The sequence below is a fragment of the Tachypleus tridentatus genome, chromosome 2 (assembly GCF_004210375.1).
Source record: "Tachypleus tridentatus isolate NWPU-2018 chromosome 2, ASM421037v1, whole genome shotgun sequence".
In the NCBI taxonomy this organism is placed as follows: domain Eukaryota; kingdom Metazoa; phylum Arthropoda; class Merostomata; order Xiphosura; family Limulidae; genus Tachypleus; species Tachypleus tridentatus.
The window spans coordinates 121,047,424-121,075,389 of record NC_134826.1 but is presented as its reverse complement, the minus strand read 5'-3'; the positions used below and the strand labels follow the sequence as shown (position 1 = coordinate 121,075,389).

Below are 27,966 nucleotides of genomic sequence, written 5' to 3'. Positions count from 1 at the left end.
GTCAAATTTCAAGAAAATAAATTTACTACATCAAAAATTATAGCATATATAGTTTCATTGTTATACAGCAGTTGCAAAGGTGATCAAAATGACTAAATTTGTATATAAATGGTTAAAAATTTCTATTTTTAGACCTAATAGACATATTCATAGTTTTCAATTATTTGACCCACTTTTTGAATTTTCTGTATTTGAGCTTCTACTTCTTTGGGGAGGTAAAACATGTAATGGTCCTTTGATTATTGTACTAAAGTGACGTCCTGCTCGACTTTCCAAAAACTGCTTGATACTGTTTCCAACACAGTATTCTTTTGGGTCAATACACTGTTGAAAGAATAAAGCTAATATAAAAAATTTAATACTTTTTATCAAAATATCATACATTGCACTATCAATGGTGTATCTAACATTAAAACTTTGGTTTTATGAACTTACTTTCCTAAGAATTAGGAATTTATCCTGATTTCAAACACTTTGTTCACAAATATAAATACTGTAAATTAACCTTTTCACAACAGGTCACAGGTCAAAGGCCATGTTACCTTGTTTGTTAACTTCCCTTCAAAATTTTATTAAACTACTATTTTATGAAATTCTGTGAATAAGTTTGGAATCAAACTGTAGAGTTAATTTCTTAATTTAAAAGTAAATATTAAAAGAACACATCTAAATGCAGTTTTTAGTGAATCATATGGTATGTTGAATGCAACAATTATTAAAATTAGATTTTATGATGTTAAAATACTATCTCTATAGTTTCATACAAATTAGGAACTCAAATTACCTATACTGACAAGCTAGAATATGTAATAAGAACCTCATATATTTTTTATTTTATTGAGAAATGGCTTATATACTGAATCAAACACTATGCTCCCATTCACCTCTTTCCATTTTTTGAAACAGTCCCTTGTATATATACTTTTTCAGTATATGACGTGTGAATAACCAATTGACAGCTTAGAATGTCCTCCAGTGGTTTTATCAGCCATTTTAATCTGTTAAAAGGCTATCATGTTATTTTGAACCAAGATTTCAATGAGGTAAGCTGTGTCTTTAGTTTGCTCTAAGTTTCATTTTTCTTTAACCTAAATACAGCTTAGTTATTTATTATTTTTGGTCATTCAAATGTATATATAAAACCTAAAAAAAACAATTTTGCTTTATATTCTCCAAGTGCAAAATTTTAAAAGACTTAACATTAGCAACTTATTGTCCAGCAGCAATCAAGTTCAAAGGTGTTAGTTATAAGAAATAATTGTTTGCTTTACTTCTTTATTTATTGTACTATATTTAAACAAAATAAGTTTCATTACTTATTTCTAAATGTTAATATATAATGTTTAATAATTGAAATGTGATTGTATGTTACAAAATATTAGCCCACCAAAACACAACCAAGACAGGGTCATTTCACAAAGACTAAAAGTTAGTTTTTTTATTATTGGATACAGTAACATGAGTGCATGCATACCATGTCATGTAATATTAACTAGGCAAGACTGGTAGGTCGATATAATAAAAAATAATAAATATATATAACATTATGACATTTAAGCTACTTAGATTAAATACTTGTATTTTTATGTTATAATATATAGTTATTCTAGCATGAAAAATAGCATAATTTATTTTTATTTCCTAACATTTTATTTAAGATCGTTACGAGGTCAGTCAATCAATAGAACCAAGATAGTTGAGGTACAGAAAATAACAAAATATAAAGTCTCATTAAAAAAAAACACTTGAAATAAATTTAGGGGGTTTTAGAAATTACACAAACAATATTTGAGAATTTTTGGGACAAAGAATAATTTTTTAATGGTAACATGAAATCACTTTCTGTTCCGACTAGTAACAGTACAGACTCCATATTTTAACAAGCAAATATTTAATAAAAATATTTCATTAAAAAATCTGATTTTTTGGTCTACATAAAAAGAACTTGTAATCTTTACTAAAAGTCTACCAAATTTTGTGAGGATATACACACACTAAAAGTTGTAGTGTAAATACTTGGTATTTGCAAATGTGTATACAAACTTGTGTATGTTATATACAGGCCATTGCAAATGGGTTAAAATGAAGAAAAGAATATTAAAATTAGATAAGTTCACTAAGCTTTTGCAGATAATCTCTGCCTGTGCATAAATAACTGCCAAATATTGCATTATTTTAAAAGTTTTTCTAATAGTGTTTCAAATTATCAGAATGATGAGGAAAACTTTCAAGATATAAAATATTTTTAAACTTCTGCATTCATAAAATATGTTATAATAAATCAGTTATAATGCTTCACAAATATCTAAAAATGTCTAATCATCAATGTATCTACCACAAAACATTCAATAACTTTCTTAAGACACTTTTGTAGTTTACAATAATACGATGCAAAATTATACTTCATAACTGATACAAAAAACATAAGTAATAATAATGAAGCTTCAGCTGTTTCATACAATACACAGAACTATTTTATGCTTGAAAAAGTTTAAAAACAAAAGCATATCTTCAGTCTTACCTGTTTAATTCCATCAACTGGACTGTTTGTTTTTTCAGAACACGCTGCAAGTCGACAATACAAATAAACATCATGACCAATCCACCTTTCAGTCAACTGAAAGAAGAACCCCTGCTGAAGATACAAACCATTCAAATTGTCTCCAGTATTAGATGATTCTGCACTCAGTAGACCAACACTCAAATGTTTGGGGCAGCTAAAATTATAAATAAAATTATGTACGAGATGCATATTTAAAGAAAAAAGGATATAAGTATAGGCATTTAGACTTAAATGGAATGATATATATGAAAAAAAAACTAGCTCATTATGCCTATATTATACAAACAGACTACAAAATATCCATTTTGAATGGTTGAGTAAAAAAAAAAAAACACTTTTAGATTTGGTTAAGACAAAGCTCTTCCTAATTTAGAAATGATGCCCAGAGAGAAGAAAATGGTTCAACAGCACCAGCTTCCTGTAAAACTACTCATAATTGAAAAACCAAATTGGCTGTCCTTGTTAAGTTACCCAAAATTGAAAGCATAAAATGTGTTTAGTGGCATATTACAATTCACGAGGCTACACCCAGTTCAAACTTCCTTAATAACTGCGTTTCAGTTGAAAAAAATGTCATATCTAACTTTGGTAACTAATTTACAGTTAGGTGACTGAGGAAGTTAGATCAGTATACATCAGGAATGAATTTCAAACACTATATCCTTACCTATGCTGTATCAACATTTCTTTGTCTTCAGCTACATGATATGAGCTGTTGTATAAAGAAATCCAGCACTCATCTGTTACTATATACATATCAAGACCTGGAAAGAAAGTATAGAAATAAATATTCATCATTACTTGCATGTATACACATATTGCTTTTTGTTTTAATTTGCATTTATTAAAATATAAAACAGAAAAACAATTTTAGTGAACTAAAAAGAAAGCAAAACATTTTGGCAAACTTCTATCTATGAGTATTCAAAAATACAACAATTAAATGCAAGTTATTCAATATAATTAATCAAGTATCAAGTGAGGCAACACATCCTATGTTGTGGTTATTTGGTTATTGTTTTTGGAATCTCAATACTTTATATATCTGCAATAATAAAAGGACATATCTATTAGCCTATAATTGCCATAGCTCCAAAGAGAAAGAACTTAGAAACCTGAAATTGTGCACATGTAGTAAGTGAACAGAACCCTCAGGATGTGCACCTGGATATTATTAAATATTGACATGCTTCTTTTTGTGAGGCAAGCTAATGAAAAACCATGCAGAAAAGAAATATGATCACCATAGCTCCAAGAGCAAAGAACCTAGAAACCATAAACTTTGCACCTATACTAAGTGACCCTGAAGGTGTGCACCTGGGTATTATAACTTATTCATTTATGTCCATGCAGGCACGTCTTTTTAATAAGGCAAGCTAACAGAAAAACCACATAGAAAAATGTGATTCCTTATATTACAAACCTGCATCAATTGATGTCTTTACATAGATGTTATCTCGAGCCAGCACTTCAAGTGGTCCATCTCCCTCCTGTAGCATGTTACGAAAGTGAGAGTCCTGGTAGAGTTCCATGTGATATACCTGAGCATCATTGACCTAGTAGTAAAGCTCATAGTTATAAGTTATGGTTAATGTTACACTATATACTGAAATTAATAACTATTTATATCACCATCATCAACTAGTTTGGGGAAATTTCTGCATCATCAATCTGCTTGACAAACATATTTAAAAACGTATTATAAAAAAGTAGCTGTTTTGGACACATCTTAAAACATTAAATTATTATGCAATATTTTTGCTATAAGTGCACATTAGATCCTAAATGTGTTTGGGGAAATTTCTGCATCATCAATCTGCTTGACAAACATATTTAAAAACGTATTATAAAAAAAGTAGCTGTTTTGGACACATCTTAAAACATTAAATTATTATGCAATATTTTTGCTATAAGTGCACATTAGATCCTAAATGTACCAGTAATAAAGTCTCTTTTAAACAATGAATATATTTTGTAAATATATCAAGTTTTCCATTTTGCAAGAAAATAGTTTCATTCCATTAAACACCAGTGTTACTTCCTGTAGGACTACAACCTTAAATCATATTCTCACAAAACAATTTTGTTATTAGTCATTTCGAAAGCTTTACTTTTAAAAAAAAAATCGATAAATCTTAATTACACCTTTATTTTACATAATATATCAAGATATAACAATCATTTTAAAACAATTTCAGACATTTAAACACAACATTCACTTTTCACATAGTAGTTCCATATTTCAGCAACATAGGACAAACATATTAGAACTACTGCACATATTTAAACACCACAATCACTTCTAACAGCATATAGTAATGTTTTATCTTTTTAACCCTTTCATTACAGATTGGGTGGAATCCACTCAGCTTGTAACCATGAAGGTATCCAGGAGAGTACTTATTCTAAGATTTCTGATAACATACATGTTTTAAAATTTTTCAGGGTATAGGTAAACATTACAAAGCTATTGTAGAAACAAAATTCAGGGTTTTTAAGTATTATGATTTTTTAATTACAGAATATGTCGTAAAATATTTTCTTTCAAAATGTTGCCTATTCAATATGCAAAGTAATTTTAATTCTTTTATAAAAATACTTTTATGAATCCGAGTAATGTATATGATATGTATATGATAAGAAAAAAAGGAATTTCAAACAGGCTGAAAGATTCAACTTACCCACAAAAAGGTTTGTCTTAAAAGAAAGAAAGGATGCCATTTTATTTGAAAATAGCTTGAAAAACCACTTGTGGGGCATTCTGAGCTTTTGATTGGTTCTCCACATGTCATATATAAAAGTAAGTGTATACAAGAGACCGTTTCCAAAAATCTAAGGAGGTGAGAAGGGAGCCATTGTGTTTGATTCAGTAAACTAGTGATATCTCATAATAGAGAAATGACAGGAGATTTTTACTTCATATTCCAGCTTTTAAATATCAGTAATTGGAGTTCCTAATTCTTACAAAACTATAGACTTTGTATTTTGATATCATGAATGTCCAATTTGAATCAGTGCTGCATTCAACATACCACATGACACACAAAAATTGATGTTTCGGTGTGTTTTTTTAAATATTTACTTTCAAATTAAGAAATTAAGTAACATATAATATGTTAACTTTAGTTATAATCTACAGTTTGAAACCAAACTTAATGACTGAAATTCATAAAATAGCAGTTGAATAAAATTTTGAATGACAATCAACAAATGCAATGACATAACCTTTGACCTGTGACCTGTTATGATAGGGTTAAACATTTCAATAAGAATTCAGTAAAGATAAGCAATATTTTACTCTTCCACTTCATACATACTAATGTATCATGGCCTTACATTCAAAATGAAAGACTGGTACCACATTCCTTATATTCTAACAATGCTCTTTCCTACAGTAATGATCATGTGACCACCTCAATGTTGGAAACTACATTAGTAGCTTCTTCTACACATCTCACTATTAACCTTATACTTTGCACATTTCTTCCATATTTTTTAAACATAACCTCTTATCTTACCATTTCAAAGATGTTTCCATCACTGATGAAGTCATAAGCACATTGAAAACTTTGACTAAAAATGAGATGAGACTGTGTGATTCTCTGGTGACTTTCTAGAGCTTGACGAAGATGATAACCCAGTCCAGATCCATCTTCTGAGTTGAACATATCTTCATCATCAATAAAAGAGTCATAGTGATCACTGCTTATGCTTTCAGAAGTGCCTGAAACCTTTGCAGGAGACCAGAATAAGAGCTGGAAGAAAAATTACTTATATTAAATCCTCCAACTACAGTCATATCCTTTTACTATAAGGCTTTTACTAATTTTTGAATACTTATTTCTCTGTACATCCATATGAAATAATAATATATATGGATTAACATACCTGATTCTTGAAGAAGTACCTTCCACCATCAGATACAATATTAAACCCGCAATTATGAAAGGATGTCTCCAGAATGAAGTGAGTGACATTAGTTGTTGCCTTACATGCCTGATCCTGTAGTGTTACTTCCAGAAGATCTGTATTATTTCCATTTAATTTGGTAACAATAGTTTTGCTGGAAGACTTTGGAAAAGTCAGTTTTAATCTATCTTTGTGGCATTCCAAGTTCATCAAATTTCTCATCTCCATTGCAAGCTTTTCACCTGCATAATTTCCTGTGTAAATATGGCAAAAATATTGAATTGATTTATTTACATCTGACATAATTTTGCTACAGCAAAAAAGTAATTCAATAAAGAGTTCACTTTCAATTCTAAAACCACTAGAATCTAATTAGAATGCACAATAATGATAATGAATTTTACAGGCAACTTCTAGCATATTCTTAAGCATATATAATTTGTTTTTTGTGCAGTTACTTATTCAAACGAATAGTTGGTCTAAAAATAGAAAAATACAAAGGTGAGTCTATATTAGTGTAACTAACACTGAAATGATGAATATTTAGCAGAAGACAAATGCTCATAAAAAGAAAATCACTAATGACTTTTTGATCAATATCATTCCTTGAGTACATCTTAAGTGAACTTTCAAAATTTTGGATAATTTTCACCAAAATGTAACAGCAGTCTAAATCTAGAATAGATGTACAACTATTTTAGAGAATGAAACTTGTCAACACAATAATAAGAGAATTTAAACCCCATATAGTTATTTTTCAGTAAACAAAAGCCATAAAATCAACATATGAATTATTGTACTTAATCATAATCATTTCTCTACATATAAAGCACAAAAATCTCTTTGTCTATTATCTAACTACTCCTAGATTGCTGGGCTAATTTCAATCAAACTTCATGGGATCAAAACAAGGGCCATGATAATGTGAGGTTAACAACCTTTGCTACTTCCCACTACTGCTATTATATTTGTTATATAATTTATATAACATTTATTATATTTGTCATAAGTTAGCATTAACTACAGTCATAGATGGTTCCAAGTCCTTACACCAAGAAAAAAAAAAAAGTTACATTTTCTATACAACAACACACATACAGTGGGGGAAGAAGGGTACACATACATCTTGTATATTTCAGGCAGTGTGCTAGTAGCATTCTCTATAATGAAAAAAAAATGCCCACCATTATTGCAATAACACAAACGCAGGTGAAGTTTTTATTCCAACAACCATAATGAGGCTAGTTCTTACTTTGGCCCATGATCTTTCAAAGTCAGCCTGTAAGACACTACTGCAACTTACGAGTGTCAATAATTAATCATGTGAAACGTTGTGAGTTGGTTGTTGAAAGTGGGTAACTCAAGGCACACATGCATATTTCATCTTACAAAGTCCCCCTGACCATATTAATGTAAACCATGTTTTAATTATATGGATAATGAGTTCTTGAATCTTATAAAAACTTTTGGTGAGGTAATAGTAAATACTGTAACAATAAGTTATGATTTTTCTGTTATCTATCACAGCAATCACCCACGCACTTTTCAGAGTTCATAACCAGAACAAAGAACAGATAACTCAGCTTATACTGAAATATAAACAACTAAGCCTAGGTTCATAGTAAAGACACCTTAACAGTTCAATCTAACTTATTCCTACAATGAGACCTGTAACATCAATTATAAAATTTTAAGCAGGAAAAAATTAATTATGAAAAACAAACAAAATTACAACTTGAAATTGAAAAGTAATATTTCATGACACTGAAATAATTAAAGTGCATTACGTCACCAGATACATACAACTGCTATTAATACTATTTAGGTCATACTGTGAGTACTCTTCTGTTTATAGCATTTAAACTTAATTAGTCACAAAAATAGGTAATTTTACAAATAATGATGTTTAAACTTTATTAACTAGCTCATCAACAAGTGCTCTTCCCATTAATAATGTTCACAGGCATAAAAAAAGTTTAGTGAGAAAATAATATGGAGAGTCAGAGTTGTCAGTAAAGAATTTTTTTTAATAATGGAGCTAAAAACAATCTGAGTATCTTTCCAGTTTTATTTTGATTATAAAATGAGGACTTTAAATTTTGATAATTTTGGGCCATTTATTTTTTCCTTTCAAATTTTGAAACAAACTTTAAGTTCACGATTTAAAGTCAATCATTTGCAATTACATTTTATTAGCATTTATAAAAATAAATAACAAAAATACGAGTTGAGAAAGTTTTAAAACACACACACACACACATATATATATATAAAATCGCTTGTATTCTACAGTGTCTTTAAACAAAAATAGGTTAAATATACCTCGCCACTTTTGACGAAATGTGTTAGTCAGAGATGACGTAACCCTGCCATTCCATATTTCTCTAGATTTCGTACTGAGGACTGTCTTTGAAAAGCCTTTTAAGTTTAGTGGAAATTCATTCTTTTCTCTATGTAATCTATTCCATGGAGAAGGAGAGGAGACAGTGGCACTAATGTCTGATTGATGGGATTGAAAAACATCTGGCTCAACTTGACCAATTGATAATCGATCCTTTGGTGACTCTCCATCACTCTGCACGTTACGTTGATCTGTTACTAGAATAAAAAAATAGATGGTCAAGCCAACATGGATCTTTTTAATGACATATAACAGTTTTGTCAGGTTTCTATAGTAATCCACTCATTGAATCATCACAGTCAGCTGAAGAAGTCTGTTACTAAAAAACAATTTGTATAATCTAAGAAGAATTGGGTATAGCTGCCCTAAATTTTGAGATACTGACTAATGGAAGGTCAGTCAGTCAGCAACATTCATTATAATTAGGATTTTGTCCAGTTCTCTGATTGAATAATTTGATTAACTATCACAAACAAAAGTGAGTAATATTTTAAATAGCAGTATGTTTTGAACACTGGACTTTTCAATCTGCAGCTCAAACCTCAAGCCAACCTTTCAATAATGGTTCAAAATACAAACCACTATACCAGGCATAACCCCACTTACATATAGAGATTGGCAACAATGAAAATAATCAACTCGCATTCAAACAGAAATGCTTCTCTGCTGATTTGTTTTCATACTATATAGAATAAAATCACAAATTTTTGTTTATACTTAGAAATCCTTCTGTATCATACAATGACAACATTAAGTTGCTTACTTATTAGTTACTTCTTCTGCTCAGGCATTGACTTAATTAAGGTGTACTTAATAGAATCTCATAACACAGTTATATTACAAACTTCTGAAATACTTTAAAAACTGAAGCATAATTGAGTAATGGCCCAGATGCTTTCCTTAAGTCCTTAAATAGCAATACAAAGACGATGAAAGAATGACCACTATCAATTGATTAAATGATACTACAGTGAGAAATTACATGTTATAGCATATACCATAAAAATTACAAGTATATGTTCATTAGCTTTATTTTGATATAGATTGTCTACAGGAAATAATATCTGGTTTTGTTCTCAACATCATTGTTATATCAGATATTTAAACACTGAGAGTATATGAATACATAAAGCATTAATAATAATATACTGTATGACAGAGAGCTTCAAACAATGAGAACGTACGGCCTTTTTATTTGTTCATGTTAAGATACACAAGTTATCTATCTGCACATAACCATCCCTAATTATGATGTTATCAGTAGATAGGGAAAGCATTAAGTTAACAACAACCACAACTAATTTTTTAACTAATACAATTGAATAGTGTGGTTTGACCATTGCTCTTATAATACGACCTCAACAGGCAACATCCCTACAGAATAACCACTAGGCCTGAGAGAGGGTAAAGAGATGAGTATGAAAATAGCTTCAAACATTTATATGAGAAGAGACAATGTTTGTTACTTATCACACATACAAAATATATCCAGCTTCAAATCAAATAATAACATACCAAAACATACACAGCTTCAATAATAATATTTCAGAGAATATGTAGTTTCAAACAAAGATGATGTATTATAGATAAAAGACTTCAACTTTGATCTGAGGTCATAGAACAATACCATGATGTTAACTACATTTCAACATTTCCCTGAGACCTCACGATTACTTACCAGTAAAATATGTTTCAACATTGTTCTGAGACCTGAAAGTTATTTAACAGCAGTCTACCTTACAACTATGATGTTGACCATGTTTCTACATTGTTCTGAGACTTACCAGCATTTTCTCCTACAATCATGATGTTAATTCTGTTTGCTACATTGGTCTCCATAACTGTAGAAACATTGCCAAAAATATCCGTCACTGCTGAGACCAAGTCTTCTGTGTCATTTGGTAGACTCTGAACTTGTACTTTCACAAGCTGGAAACTAGGCACCAACCCTGGTAATACCTGGTGCTCAGCCTATAAATACCACAAACCCATGATTGTTGTGTCTTGGTTTTAGGTTAAATCACTTTAACAAAGAAAAATATTTCTGTGTTAATTTGAAGGAATAATTCTTATAAAATCGTGACACTATTAACTTATATACAGTCATGTGAAAAAGTTAGGACACCCTATAAAAGCCTGTGTATTTTTGTAACATTTTTGGGTATATAGATATTTAATCTCAATTTCAACAATACTGAGAGATTATAGTAATATAACTAAACAATTAAAACTGAAGAAAAGACTTTTCAAGATCTGTAATTCTACAAAAATGCATATTCTAACTGGGGAAAAAGTTAGGACACCCCACCCCCTAATAGCTAGTGTTATCCCCTTTGGCTGAAATAACTGCAGTGAGACACTTCTTGTAGCTATTTATCAGTCTCTGACATCAGTCTGAAGAAAGTTTGCCCCACTTCTCAATGCAGAATTCTGTTAGCTGTGAGATGTGAGGGGTTTCTTGCATGTACAGCCCATTTCAAGTCACCTTACAGTATCTCAATGGGATTAAGATCTGGGCTTTGACTCGGCCATTCCAGGACTCTCCATTTCTTAGTTTTCAGCCAGTCCTTGGTGGATGTGCTGGTATGTTTTGGGTCATTGTCGTGTTGCAGGGTCAAGTTCCACTTCAGCTTTAATTTTCTTATAGATGGTCTCACATGATCCTCAAACACCCTCTGATACACAGTAGAATTCATGGTGGACTCTATGATTGAGAGCTGTCCAGGTCCTGCTGCAGCAAAGCAGCCCCCAAACCATGATACTTCCACCTCCATGCTTCACATTTGGTATGAAGTTCTTTTCTTGGAATGCTGTATTTGGTTTATGCCAAACATGTCCTCTTTTCTGGTGTCCAAATAATTCAATTTTGGACTCATCTGCCCAAAGAATATTATTCCAGAAGTCCTGGTCTTTGTTTACATTCTCTCTGGCAAACGTCAGTCTGGTCTTGATGTTTCTCTTAGGGAGCAAAAGTTTCTTTTTTGCACACCTCCCATGCAAGTTAAACTTGTGCAGTCTCTTTCTGATTGCAGAAGCATGTACTTTCACATCAACAGTAGCCAGAGCCTGCTCTTCTCCCGTGATGACATGTTAGGGTGTTTGGACACCTCTTTTAGCATCTTGCAGTCTGCTCTTGGGGTGAACTTGCTTGGACGACCAGACCTGGGCATGTTGGTAGTTGTTTTGAAAGCCCTCCACTTGTTGACTATTTTCCAGACAGTGGAATGGCTGATTTCAAAATCTTTTTGGATCTTTTTAAATCCCTTACCAGACTCAATAGCTGCTACAATTTTCTTTCTGAAGGACTCAGACAGCTCTTTTGCTCTCACCATGGTGCTCACTCTCACTTCAACAGTCAGGAGCACACTAAACTAAATGTCTGAGGTTTAAATAGGGCAAGCCTCATTCAAAATGCTGAGTAACGTTCTTCTAATCATGTGCACCTGGTGTGATACACCTGTGTGTGAGTTGAGCCATTTTAAGTGGGAGTAAATGTGGGGGTGTCCTAACTTTTTCCTCAGTTAGAATATGCATTTTTGTAGAATTACATTCACAGAAGATCTTGAAAAGTCTTTTCTTCAGTTTTAATTGTTTAGTTATATTCCTATAATCTCTCATTATTGTTGAAATTGAGATTAAATATCTATATATCCAAAAATGTTACAAAAATATACAGGCTTTCATAGGGTGTCCTAACTTTTTCACATGACTGTAAATAGCACCTTGACTACTGTTATATCTTAGGTGGCCTGACGAGCTTTGATACTGGGCAAAAGACTTTGTCAACATTAAAGATGTCAGGTCTCATTGTAGGTATGTCAGATGTAAAGCACACTTTCAGTAATAAGTTCTCAAAATTAAATATAAGAATCACTTGTTAGGACAAATTTATCAAAGGAAATTTTGAAAACAATTTTTTAATAACATTGACTTAAAATTAGTTTCAACTGTTTTGATACTAAATTATTTTTGTTTAATTACTAGAAAGAAAATAAAAAGACACCCAATGTTAAATTTATATAATTTTCTGTTAACTCATCACTTGAAAGTCCTACTGTGACTTGTTACTTTTTACAAATTATACAAGGATTAATCATGATTTATAGTTCAGGTGTAAATTTTATTTCATAAAATTTTAACAAAAAATACCCAAAGTGTAAATTCTTGTTTATTATTGGACTACTTCTACAGTTAAAAGTTAATTTGAAAATTTTTTTACCTAACAAATTACATGAAGTTTTGGTTTATAACCTATTATGTGATTATTACTAAAAGAGTATTTGGTATTACAATAATATTTATAAACACAATGAAAAAAGTCTATAAAAATTACTTAAAACACATTTTAAAACATCTAAGATATTGTGTTATATAAAGTGTTATATTCCACAACATAAAATGTCACAATAATTCTCTTGCACAACGTAAACAGCATTTACAGCAGAAACTTTAATTCCATGCATGATGTATGTTTCACTCCTTACCACAACATGTACAATTCCCTGAACACCCCAGCTATCAATCCTCCATCTGACTGCTGATTCAGACTTTAAAACCAAAACCAAATCCTTAATGATGATTGGTTTATTGGGAGAATTTCTCTTAACTGCTCCTTGAGGTTGAACATGTATAACAACAATATCAGATTCTGTGGTTGACCTGATCTTTATTATGTGAACATCCCTAGAAAATTTAAAAATGTATGAGTGAAACAGAAGTAGAATATATAAATACTACATCAATGACACTATGACTGCTGTATCCAGTGACAAAAAGACTGGTTTGGTTTGTTTTGAATTTTGTGCACAGCTACACGAGGGTTATCTGTACTAGCTGTCCCTAATTTAGCAGCGTAAAACTGGAGGGAAGGCAGCTAGTCATCACCACCCACCGCCAAATCTTGGCTACTCTTTTACCAATGAATAGTGGGATTGACCATAACATTATAATGCCCCCACAACTGAAAGGGTGAGCATGTTTGGTGCAACGGGGATTCAAACCCGCGACCCTTGGATTATGAGTTGAGTGCCTTAACCACCTGGCTATACTGGGCTAGGCAACAAGACCTTCCATCAAATATCTGAACTCATTAGGTTGGCTATGAACATGACAGACATAGTCATGCTCTAGGAGTGTGTGTTTTCTTATTGCAAAGCCACATCAGGCTATCTGCTGAGCCCACCAAGGGGAAACAAACCCATAGTTTTAGCATTGTAAATCTGTAGACTTACCACTGTACTAACAGGGGACAGTCATGCTCTAGGAACTATTTATAATACCAATAGCACAAACAAAATAGAACACAAAATAAAATCATTAGTTCAGGAGAGCTTATATTTTCATTATTTTTACATATTGGAATATGTGTTTTTGCATGATAAAAACAGATCCAAGATTCAACTTTTTTCAACGACATATTTACAAACACCTTACCAATGTCAGATTAAGTTTAAAATGTAAATAATAATAAAAAAGACAAATATCTTTATACACTGTTAGTTACCTGAATTTTGGAACTACTAAACTATAAAAACTTCTTCAGGTGTTACAATATTGCAAACTCACATGGGGAATATACGTCCATAACTCAGTAACGATAAAAGAAGGTTAAGACGTACATTTTTTACATGCATGTTAAAAATTTAAATTTAACATAGATCTCAGTCATAAATGTTGTAAAAAAAAACAACTGATGAAACACTATGGAAAACTAAAACAAAATAATGGCAACCATATCAAACATTAAAAAGACAAGTATCACTGGTGAAGGAAGTACTATAATACCCTATGTTCAGAAATTTTTATCCCCTCCTTAATAACCCTAAACAGAATTAAGTAAAACAAAAGTCAAAATCCAAATTACCTTCATCTTAATTTTATATGATAGTGAGTGAAGTTATATAGAGAAAACCCTTCTCAGATTTTTAATAAAAACCAGCAGTAAAATTTAATGTCACGAATATTACAATTTTGTTTACTTCTCATAAATACTACCTGTCTTGAGCATGTTATCACAAGTTCGTTCGTATCTTCATAAAATGAAAAAACAACAATCTATAGTTTAATTAGTTAATAGTGCTATCATACATAACCAGATGGCACGATATGCAGCACAAACCAAAACAAAAAAGAAAATCATAATAAAAGCTCTCACTAGATGGCGAGTGTTTCATGAAGACATATTTGACTCGAAATGTGTTTACAACAAACGTTCGAACGGGCCTCTCAGTGATCAGTTCTTGGAACTGGGCCAACAGGCAGAGGTTCATGTTCTGCTCTGTTTTTCCCGAGAGACCTTGAAGGCGTTACCGCAATATTATGACACCTTTGGAAAAGATTGTTTGTTTGTTTTTAAAGCGAAAATATACACCATGAGCTCTCTGCGATGCACCTACTACTGTGATCGAACTCCAGATTTAGCTTTGTGAGACCTCAAATTTAGCCTGAGTCACAGGGATTTGGTTTGTTTTAAATTTCGCGCAAAGCTACTCAAGGGCTATCTGCGATAAGCCGTCCCTAATTTAGCGATGCAAGCCTAGAGGGAAGGCAGTTAGTCATTATCACCCACTGCCAATTCTTGTGCTATTCTTCTACCAACGAAGAGTGGGATTGACCGTAACATTATAACGCCCCCACGGCCGAAAGGGCGAACATGTTTGGTGTGAGGAGGATTCAAACCCGCGACCCTGAGATTATAAGTCGAGTGCCTTAACCACCTGACCGTGCCGGACCGAGTCACAGGGGTATCTTATAGATATAAACTGTCGGTATCATCAAGAAAGCTGAAGAAATGTCCATTTCAGTACGTTTAATATATATGTAGAATTTCAACACTTATTATTGCTTTATTAGATAGATATTGGTGAGTATTACGTAATAGTTAAACACATACTGATACTAACAGTCATTACAGTTATAAATAAATACACCACCAAAGGTGAAGATTGTATTTCAGTGCAATCAGGCTCACTTGTGATCGTGCATAAGAATGTTATGCAACATGTTTTAAATATACGAAACGTCAAATTAGCACATATCTATATGTAGTTCCTATACATAATTTTCAAGTATGTAAACTTATATTAAAAATATAGGAATTGAATAGCTGCAATACAACAACAGCGTAAATTTTCACGACAAAAAAGTACGTTAACGTTTTTAGCTTACTGTAACTTAAACGGCCTGCAATCAGGTATGTAAGAGCGTGTGTTTCAATCACGTTGTCAGTTTACAGTTTGTGAAAATCTGTATATCAATATAAAAACAATAATTTCTTGTTTATTTCATTATTTTAAGCGCAAAAGTACACAGCACAATGGGCTATCCGTGCTCTGCCCATCACGGGTATCGAACCCGGTTTCTAGCATTGTAAGTCCGCAGACAGATCGCTGTTACCATTGGGGAGCCACTGGAGAGGAACGGAGTTCTTATTATTAATTTTAAATACGATATAAATACATATAGATTTATTTACTTGAAGCCTCTTTTATCAAGCATTATTGTTGTTGACACTTAAATACGAGTATGTGAACAACGGTCAACAACATTTTTCTTTCGTTACCCAGGGTCCGCATTGACCAAAAACTAGGTGTCAAAATACATACATCATAACTATAAAATATATACGTGGATATCATACATTTGTGTATTCTATGAATTTGGATAATTTTATATACACGTAAGTCCAATTTCGAGATTCTCAATGGTCGATGTTCTTGAAGTAATAACGGGAGCTAGGGAACTACAAAGAAAAATTAAATTTACTGCATTCATTCATTCAATGCTTAAAAGTATCTAAAATGTTACATAAAAGGCACACTTACCATCCATGACGTCTCGCAAAATATCTAAAATGAATTTTATAAATTCTGTTGTTTCATACTTTTCGTGCGAAAAGCTATTTGCCCTTATATATGGAATACAACTACCCAACAGCACCCACCACCAATTATTGAGGTATCGTTACCTGACGGAATAGTGGAATTTGACTGTCACTCTAATAACGCAACCATGATCTCAAAGTGAAGAAAGCATCCCATTTTACAAAGTGTTGCTGAGACCTGTTGAATATTTCATATAATCTATGTTTTCATCTTCTTCATCTTCCTGAATATTTCATATAATCTATGTTTTCACCTTCTTCATCTTCCTGAATATTTCATATAATCTAAGTTTTCACCTTCTTCATCTTCCTGAATATTTCATATAATCTATGTTTTCATCTTTTTCTTCTTCCTGAATATTTCATATAATCTATGTTTTCACCTTCTTCATCTTCCTGAATATTTCATATAATCTAAGTTTTCACCTTCTTCTTCTTCCTGAATATTTCATATAATCTATGTTTTCACCTTCTTCATCTTCCTGAATATTTCATATAATCTAAGTTTTCACCTTCTTCATCTTCCTGAATATTTCATATAATCTATGTTTTCATCTTCTTCTTCTTCCTGAATATTTCATATAATCTATGTTTTCACCTTCTTCATCTTCCTGAATATTTCATATAATCTAAGTTTTCACCTTCTTCATCTTCCTGAATATTTCATATAATCTAAGTTTTCACCTTTTTCATCTTCCTGAATATTTCATATAATCTATGTTTTCACCTTCTTCATCTTCCTGAATATTTCATATAATCTATGTTTTCACCTTCTTCATCTTCCTGAATATTTCATATAATCTATGTTTTCACCTTCTTCATCTTCCTGAATATTTCATATAATCTATGTTTTCACCTTCTTCATCTTCCTGAATATTTCATATAATCTATGTTTTCATCTTCTTCATCTTCCTGAATATTTCATATAATCTATGTTTTCACCTTCTTCATCTTCCTGAATATTTCATATAATCTATGTTTTCATCTTCTTCATCTTCCTGAATATTTCATATAATCTATGTTTTCACCTTCTTCATCTTCCTGAATATTTCATATAATCTATGTTTTCACCTTCTTCATCTTCCTGAATATTTCATATAATCTATGTTTTCACCTTCTTCATCTTCCTGAATATTTCATATAATCTATGTTTTCACCTTCTTCATCTTCCTGAATATTTCATATAATCTAAGTTTTCACCTTCTTCATCTTCCTGAATATTTCATATAATCTATGTTTTCATCTTTTTCTTCTTCCTGAATATTTCATATAATCTATGTTTTCACCTTCTTCATCTTCCTGAATATTTCATATAATCTAAGTTTTCACCTTCTTCATCTTCCTGAATATTTCATATAATCTAAGTTTTCACCTTCTTCTTCTTCCTGAATATTTCATATAATCTATGTTTTCACCTTCTTCATCTTCCTGAATATTTCATATAATCTAAGTTTTCACCTTCTTCATCTTCCTGAATATTTCATATAATCTATGTTTTCATCTTCTTCTTCTTCCTGAATATTTCATATAATCTAAGTTTTCACCTTCTTCATCTTCCTGAATATTTCATATAATCTAAGTTTTCACCTTCTTCATCTTCCTGAATATTTCATATAATCTATGTTTTCACCTTCTTCATCTTCCTGAATATTTCATATAATCTATGTTTTCATCTTCTTCATCTTCCTGAATATTTCATATAATCTATGTTTTCACCTTCTTCATCTTCCTGAATATTTCATATAATCTATGTTTTCACCTTCTTCATCTTCCTGAATATTTCATATAATCTATGTTTTCATCTTCTTCATCTTCCTGAATATTTCATATAATCTATGTTTTCACCTTCTTCATCTTCCTGAATATTTCATATAATCTATGTTTTCATCTTCTTCATCTTCCTGAATATTTCATATAATCTATGTTTTCACCTTCTTCATCTTCCTGAATATTTCATATAATCTATGTTTTCACCTTCTTCATCTTCCTGAATATTTCATATAATCTATGTTTTCACCTTCTTCATCTTCCTGAATATTTCATATAACCTAAGTTTTTTAGCTTCTTCTTCATGAAAAAAAATTAACTTATTTTATTGTTTAATCGAGTGAATAAAATTCATTAGATTTCATTAAGACAATTGTAAATAAAATGTAAAACTAGACTGGGATCTTGTCCTTGATGTACAGCAAATCAAAATACTACCTACGAAAAGTCAAAGCCGGCAAATTATAATGAGATATAAATATATTTATATTTAAAAATTGGATCAAAATGATGGATGAAAATGCCCTTCCAAATGGTTTTATTTTCAAAATGTTTAGAGCCTACGCAATCTAAATATCTTCTACAACTATTGAAATCTTGGGAGCGTTTTTCCATCTCATTAAGAACACGGAACTTGGATTATATTTTTATGTCGTGTTCTCACAGAAATTTCTCTCTCTTTCTATTACCATAAAAGGTTTCTTGATAATTTTATTTACATCACCATTTTAACGGTTTACTGAGGTTATTGTACTGTGTGTGTGTGTGTGTGTGTGTGTGTGTGTGTGTTTACGCCCTAAGTCATAGAGAATGAAACTGCAATCTTTCAATTTTACATGGCCAGTGTCACACAATAAACAAATTTACGTGCAGGTGGCACGAGAAGGAAAAGTTATTTTGTCCTTCCGAGTTTGTGTACGTTTCATTCAAGTTGGAAACAGCTGTGGAAATGTTTTCTGTTCATTCGCAAAATTAATCAGTGATGTTATACCGGATGATTCAGTCGAACAATCATCTGTTTCAAAGTCATTGCTAAACTGTGAAATGTGATATCCTTTCGTGCATTAGTTTTACATTAATTAACACATTCATGAGCAAGCCATTGGGAAAACACAAATGTGGGTGTGTGAACAGTTTTTCTAGGTGGTTCTTGACGTTACTGCCTTGTTTAAATGTAAATTCGGAAAGCACATTTCCTGCAAACATAGAGATCTCATTACAAATCGCCTCCTGCTGGGAAATGAAAACTGAAAACACATGGCCTTACCCAAATTCGAAGAACAGAGACGGCACTTATTCAGTCAACCAGAGCGACAAGCTTTAATTTTCGGGCAGCTTAGACGAGTACTAACGCTATACGACATCAATATCGCTTTTAACAGTTGCTTATAAGATTAGTTTCAAATGTGTGAAATCAATCGCACGAGTTGAAACAAATAACTAATAAGAAATCACTAATCTTCTTCACAAGACACTTTAAAAACAGTCGTCAGTAATTCAAATGATCAGTCCAGCTATTTTTGAAAAATCAAAGCCCTGCGTCTACAAAGATGATTAATTTCAAAGTCCCAAGAAAAACTTATCCCCGCTTTACTCAAACTGAAACATTTCATGTTCCACACCAAAACATGATGTTGCGACGTAACATACTGCTGAAGATGAAGCCCTTTTAATGGTAACATAGTTTTTGTGTACTACATTTCTAAAACACAAACCTGTTGGAAGGACCGATGTTTTGTGACGCAGTACAACCTGAGGCAGGCTGAGGTTGAATGAAAGAAGCTTCCAGGTTGTCAACCTTCCCCTCCATGGTATCGTCACACAATTGTGGAAATTTGCCATCTGTGACAAAGAGAAAGACAAAGAAAAAGGCGAAGTTACTTAAATATTTATTTAACCACCAATAAACAACAAATTCAACAACGATAACTTTATTTGATGTGCTGATTACATATGTACTAGATTATACAATGTTGTTCGTTTTTTTTTCATGGCAAATCTACTATAGTTATCTCACGCTATCCCTAATTTTGGACTACTGACCAGAGGGAAAGCAGCCTAGCCTTTATCCAAGGCATTAGCATGTTTTTATGTTCCTAATCTCTAGCCTATGCTTTTAATACAATTTTGTAATTTCAACCTTCATTTTATGTATCAGAATATTTTTAGGTTCCTACTTTTCTCCTATACATTTAATAGATCGGCAAGGAGAGAGTTAGGAAAGTGAAACAAAATTACATTAAATACATAATTTCATGTTCTTAACATTAGTCCGAGATATTAAATTATTTTTATGTTCCTAACCTCTCTTACATACATTTAATAGGGTGATTTTATATTCCTTTACCCTAACGTTAACTTTTGTGTTCATAACCTCTTTCTTACACATCCGAGTGATTTTTATGTTCATTATGTCTTATCCTAAACACCCGAGAGCTTTTGTGTTCATAACTTCTTATCTTAGTGCTTCTGTTATTAACTTTTATCTTAGCCATCAGAGTGCCTTTGTCTTTCTAACCTCTATTTTGGATATCATAATGATTTTGTGTTCATAACGTTTATCAGATTAACTTATTAAAATGCTTTATTTATAATATAATTATAAAAAATTGTCAAAATAATACTGTTGTGTGCGTGATGTTTCATCCGGATAATCATTAGACAACAACAACAAAATGGCATCAACAACCTTTAGACCAGATATACTCTGGAGAGACGTTATGCACATAACATTAAACATTTACTTGTTTGTTTTTTTTCAATGACGAAGTAAAATCTATAATTTAAAAAGATATAATAGTTAGCTTCAAGTCAATTCCTTATTTTATATTTATATTTACTAAAGTTAAATGTAATTTCACACGTCAACATTCCTTCCTAAAGAGTTTGCTTTGAGATAAAAAGTCACATTTAACTATATTTAGCCCCGGCATAGAGGCTTTATAATTGCTCCGACTTCATGTGTGTGTGTGTGTGTGTGTGTGTGTGTGTGTGTGTGTGTTTGAAGCACAAACTTTTAGCTTATAGCTCCGTCATCTCTTGACCGATCCAAGATCTAATTACAGTTTTGGACTCAGGAGGTCAAACCCTTTCGATTGATGCATTTGACTACACTCAAGGTCTTACAGATTAATTTACTCTAATCCTGCCTACCAGAATTGTAAGTGTCGCAGCTACTGATGATTCCTTCTTGCTTTTTTCTTAAGGTGCATACAAAAACACTGATTTTTTAAAATATAGTTATATATGGATAAATACGGGCATTCAATACCCATAAATAATCAAAGAAAATACCGAAACATTTTTTCTCGCACTGCATTTTATTTTAGGACGAACTAAAGTTTTCATCATATACTAACTACTAGAGTTTGGTTTATTTTGAATTTCGCGCAAAGCTACACGAGGGCTATCTGCGCTAGCCGTCCCTAATTTAGCAGTGTAAGAATGGAGGGAAGGCAGCTAGTCATCACCACCGACCGCCAACTCTTATGCTACTCTTTTACCAACGTATAGTGGGATTGACCGTAACCTTATAACGCCCCCGCGGCTGAAAGGGCGAGCATATTTGGTGCGACAGGGATTCGAACCCGCGACCGTCAGATTACGAGTCGAATGCCTTAACCACCTGGCCATGCCGGGCCTAAACACTAGAGTATAGAAGCATATCGGGCAATAGAACGCCCCTGCAGTTCGCCCGGACATTCAGGCATTAATAACCTTAAAAACGGATTGATGTCGAACAGCTATCAGAATTCAACAACGAAGTTAAATTTGTTCCTCCGGTTGAAACCAAACTCGTCTCAATTTTTCTGTAGCATAAATATAGTAAAAACAGCTGACAAAAGCGCTATAAAAATCAAAAACTATTTTATTATAATAAATGCACGTCTTTAATAAAGGCGTGGGATTAAAAACAAGGAAAATCAATTTCATAAGATGTCAAAGATTCCTAGTATAAATTAGAAAAACACTAAATATAACACGTGGAAGAAGTAGTTTCTTGAGTCATTCATCCATATCATGTGATGATGTTAAACTAACCGTGAAACACCGCTTGAATTGAAATGTATATATATATAACAGCTCTTTATATGCATGGGAAATAAAAGTTGTTGGGTCGAGGCTTACTGACCGTGCAACTGCACAGGAATTTTTAATGTTACTTTTTACCCATTATATTGTACTTGAGAAATGATTTATAGTTTAAAATACATGAAAGTTAAAAGCAAATGTTATATAGATGCGTTAGAGAAATGTCGTATAATGATTTGTTTATTTTGTTGGTCCATTTAACCCGTAACCATACCGCTGGCTCACCGGAGGGTAAATATTTTACGTAAAGAAAATAAAAAAACTAACTATATATACATATGTACACGCCATTATATGGACATACACATTTAGCACATCATAGTCTGAATCTTAGAACAATTAGGTGCTTCAACGATATTTGTCTTATCGTTTGGTCACTGATAGAGGGATGCTGTGGGTACTTAAAGCAAAAAATAGTGCATATGATTTCGAGAACCTTTCTACATACATTTATTGTTCAGAAAATAGAGCAAAACTGAAACATGAGTCACGAGGCCTGAAAACGTCACAAATACTTACATATTATTGTTGTCAGATTATTAGCCCATATTATTAGCTAAGCCTAATTGTTAATTAGTTACTTTTATCTTCGCGATACTTGCCGTTCAAACAAAACTCTGTAATGGTAATAAAATATACAGTGACGAAGTGGTCCACGTGCTCTAAAGGCATACTGAAATAACACTTGAACAAAATCAGCATCTACTTCAACCGTACACTGTTATAAGGTGTTACAAAAACGGTCACCTGTACTAACTGACCAATTCACAACTGCAAACGGATATTGTGTTTTCTTGTATTTTATATAGCTGAGTGTCTTAACGAAAGTAAAAGTTTAAATAAGAGAAAGCTGTAAAAACTAATTTCAAATCAGAATACCTTTATATTGACCACCACAGTAAAGCAATTAAAAACAATTAATACTTTTGGAATTCCACCACAAACAGACGATGAAACGTGATCATATTTTACGTACAGTATATAATGTTTCCAATATAATTTTCAGTATCTCCTGGACGGTAGTGGTTAACTGGTGGAAAGGGGAGGGTTCATCCCTTCCCAATGCTAACTAAATAAGAAAAAAAAATGAAGGAAATAGTAAAATATTAATTCTGAATAAAGAGAGAACTCAGATGCGAGAGGTGGAAACACTATGTAATTGTTTCCTGGCGTCACCTATAATCGTATGGTTGTACTTACTGAATAGGGTCTGAACCGCCTGAATTATATTAAATGTTGCAAATAACCATTAATGATATTTTTTCCCCTATAATATTGTGACAGATTTAAAAACCAACGATAGGTGTTTCAAAGAGTCCTTTTCATCAGTATGATTATCAAACTTTCCACCCCTATATCTAGGCCATCTGTGAACAGCGTTTCATTTAACTGTTTTCTGGGAGTTCACTTCTAAATTATGACTAACATTCAGCTTCACAAAGGAAGAAAAATGTGTTCTTGATGGTTACAGAAAGTACTGGCCATTGCTAATTTGCAGGCATAAGTGATCAGCAATAATCGACAGAAAGTGACAAGAATCTGATGCGGAGACTACTCCTGAATAGCGCATATATTTTGTTTCTCCTCAAGGAAAAATAAACACGTATTGTAATGAAAATTGCAAAGACCTCAGTTATTTCTTTTTTGAACCCCCTGTCGTTCCACTTACTTACGAGTGAAAATATAATTACAGACACACTAAAAACTAATCACGTTTCACTACTTACTGAGTAAAGTTTACTAACCAGATATAACCATTTTAGAACTGTACTTAATACCTTTAACTTTGGCATATATTTTGAAACTTTCACCGGAAGATAGTCAAAATTTTAAAAATCGACCAGTTTCACTACGTTATGTATCAACACTGTAATTGCACACTAGGTACAAAATATAAAAGTTCTCACAAGGTGTCGGTCCTCTTGCATCGGTGGAAATGATTAACCACCCCTTCTCTTTCTCTGTAGTAATAACTAGATCGCATATAAGCACAACCAGAAACTCACCTGCAAAAACTAAGTCACTTGTCGCAGACACTTTGATCAAGCGAATATTTTAATTGTACAAACGGAAGTTTCGATATAGTGTCAAATTCTGAGACGTGTGTCACCAACATGCATTTAAAAGGTTTTTTTTTATATATATCTTATGCCTTGGGTATCTCTCAGCCTGAATATGAAAACAGTTTATACCTCAACAAATATCAGATGAAATGAAGATACCATAGAAGCTATGTTATAAATGTTTTATAGAATAGATATCTATCGTACGTTTGCCAAAAGTGTTTAGGTTTATTTTTCATGTTTTATATAACAAGTAAAATATTTCAGATATATATAATGCATATGAGTGAGATATGACGAACGAACAAGACAGAAATGGTACCATTAGAAGTAAATCTTAAAAACAGCCCATCAAACTCCATAAAAAAACCATAACACCAGCGCCACTAGAATCTAAAATCGTTTTAATACCGCCAAATTTCCCGACTTCCCCTCTCTTTCTCCGATATTTCTCTCCCAACATACGGGTATGTCTATCGTTTTCCCCTAACCTTTGTTACGGTTGGTTTATGTCTTATCCTTACTGCACAACGCTTTCTTTTTCTTGAGCTCTAAGTTATTTTCTAACTATATTATCATTTTCTTATCCCCATAACATTGTTGAAACTATCCCATTTTCCATAGTCTATATTCTTGCTATTGACCTTTTCCTATAACAGGCCTTCGCTCGTGCTTTTTCTTTTTTTTTTTTCACTCACTTTTTCCTTCATTACAACTTTTCTTTAACTTCTTACTAATAACTAATAATTTTAGCTTATTCGTAAAATTGTTTTTTTCAATAATATTTACTTTTCCCATTTCGCTTTCCTTAAAATATATCGTCCTTCTCTCAATCGTGCACTCTTAATAATATTTCTATACCTTCTAAATTTCTTCATCTCCCATACCAACCTCTATTGTCTACTTTTTAAATTTTTCATTTTTTAACTCCTTCCGCTACCTCCACCACTCATTTTACTATTTTCTTCGTCTTCTGTTACTTCTTATTCCGACCACCGTATTTACCGCACTGATATTATAAACACTGTGTATTATTATTATTTGTCAATGCATTAATTACATTTCCTCTGCATTTTGTTGTATTCTCTCCTTCTTCCTTTGCTCTTAACATCCTTTCAATCTTATTAAATTAGGCGACTTTATTACAATTATTTTCTTATCTTTACATCAAGTTTCTCCTTTAACTTGCACAATTTAAACGCTGAAGTTCATTCTTATCAAAATATGTTTTTTTTTCTTGTTGTTTTGCTCATTTTTGACATTCTTTTAATTGATTAATTTTTAACATTACTCACCTTCTGCAAACTATTTTCATTACTTTACATTTTTTTCTTTACATTATTTACATGTTTTTGGCTCAGGCTTTTATCTTGATACTTCCATATTGTCTTGTTTTCAAAATCACACTTCAATGTCCTGCAGTCGTAATGTAAAACCAAAAACCTGAGATATATTTTAAGTTTTTGAAGTTCGTGCGTGAATCAAGTTTATGTGTGTGTTTTCTTATAGCAAAGCCACATCGGGCTATCTGCTGAGTCCACAGAGAGGAATCGAATCCCTGATCTTAGCGTTATAAATCCGTAGAGTTACCGCTGTACCAGCGGGAAACAATCAAGTTTATAGAAATCCTTTTACCTCATCGATAGTTATCAGTCACGTTTACAGAAACCCATATATTTGATCGATTGTTATCAATTAAGTTTAAAAAAACTGGTATATCTCATTGGTTTTTATCAAGAAACTACGAAGACGTCGTCTTTCTTTCCTTCCCTCCTTTTCCACACTCATCTGAATGAAAGAAAAAATTAGAACACGCACTTCCTCATCGCAAGCTTAAAGAGCATGAAAAGCTCGTGCTCTGCAAATACAAGTCATATTAAGAAAACGGAACTGCTATGTGCACAGTCTCGGACCACTATGCCTACAAACGTATCGATTAATGCCATGCGTCAGAAGCATGAGATGTACACATGTACGTATAGCACTTAGAAGAATGAATGGTCTATACCATCACTAAACAGAACCTCGCAGCTATGTAATATCAGAAAATTATAAAGATAATTATTTCTAGCCCTAAAAACTTCACAACAGAATACTTTTAATTCACGATTTCAGCATATACGAAGAGATGAAAGCATCATAGTGTTACACAATCATTGTAAGTTGTTTTCTGTAATGATGTATTGTAACATATTGTTGAATTTCTAGATACTTCTCTTGGCCTTGTGACCACACCACAATTATGTCGTGGTGTTACATCGCATTTATTTGTGTTACGATAGTTTACCAGGTTGAAAACAAAAGAAAGAATAGAGAAAATAAAGGCCGGAAGTGTATGTAGTAACTAAATACATGCGCGGACGTATTACTGATTTACTTCAAACTTAAAGTAACTTTTAAACTGTTCGTAGCACCTGTCCAAGGCTTAACGGTGTAATTAGTTTCTTATTATAAACCGTTTGATTATTTGATTGCACATTTCTTGATGTGTTCCACCCAGAGTATCAGATTATTTCTATCTCATGAGACAATTATCCCCAATAAAATATTATAAACTTCAAAGAGCAGTGTGTCTAACTAATTCAGTGTTAAATTGTCCAACACGCACATCAAGATATCTTAGAAAATACCCAAAATTGTACGTGCTATACTGATGTTATCAGATAGCTCAGAGGAATCCGAAACTTTTCACATTTGCGTCCATACAATTCAGACACCTACTCAATTTCGTTGACTTTGGCACTTTCTGAGGGGAAAAGAAATAGCAAGGATATTTCAGGTTTACTTTGAAGGGAGAAAATTTTTAAATACGTCAAGAGAAGCCGGACCAATAAATATCGTGAATATTTTCTGACGTGAAAAGGTAATAATATACAGCGTGGTACTGAAATTTACTGTAGCTTTACAATATACACAGTAGTAACGCACACTTGAATAGTACCTTATTTTCAGGTGCTTACAACCTTTTCCTTTTTAGGGATGTAATTTCCCCTTCACTCCACCGCTTTACACAGTTGTCACTCTCTAATACCAAAACAGTTACAGTTTTTAACCAGTTACCTTTTTAATAATACAACGTTATTACGCCTGTTGTATTTTTAAACACTACACTCTTTATTTGGAAACTAAAGTTCTTTGTTGTTTTTTTCAAGAAGCAGGTTATACAATAATATTTCAACCACATTGTATCTACTGTCAACAACATATTTCTCTCAGCTCACCTCGCTCTGGCTACAGTATATTATCCGCTTAATGGTGGACGAAACAATACTGTGACAGAGGGAGTGTA

At 32.2% G+C, this 27,966-nt stretch overlaps 1 protein-coding gene across 3 annotated transcripts in view; it reads right to left on the bottom strand.

Annotated features, from left to right (window-relative positions):
* The window catches only part of LOC143244971 (transforming growth factor beta receptor type 3-like), a 131,720-nt gene that overhangs the window by 13,126 nt on the left and 90,628 nt on the right, over positions 1 to 27,966 (bottom strand). For all 3 annotated transcript variants that reach the window (XM_076490604.1, XM_076490603.1, XM_076490602.1), the window contains 10 exons: positions 20,238 to 20,364; positions 13,358 to 13,556; positions 10,658 to 10,844; positions 8,795 to 9,070; positions 6,452 to 6,726; positions 6,082 to 6,318; positions 3,987 to 4,119; positions 3,231 to 3,327; positions 2,522 to 2,717; positions 174 to 324 (listed from right to left, as the gene is read on the bottom strand). In XM_076490604.1, coding sequence (XP_076346719.1) covers positions 174 to 324; positions 2,522 to 2,717; positions 3,231 to 3,327; positions 3,987 to 4,119; positions 6,082 to 6,318; positions 6,452 to 6,726; positions 8,795 to 9,070; positions 10,658 to 10,844; positions 13,358 to 13,556; positions 20,238 to 20,364 — 1,878 coding nt within the window. The remainder of the gene's footprint in view (positions 1 to 173; positions 325 to 2,521; positions 2,718 to 3,230; positions 3,328 to 3,986; positions 4,120 to 6,081; positions 6,319 to 6,451; positions 6,727 to 8,794; positions 9,071 to 10,657; positions 10,845 to 13,357; positions 13,557 to 20,237; positions 20,365 to 27,966) is intronic.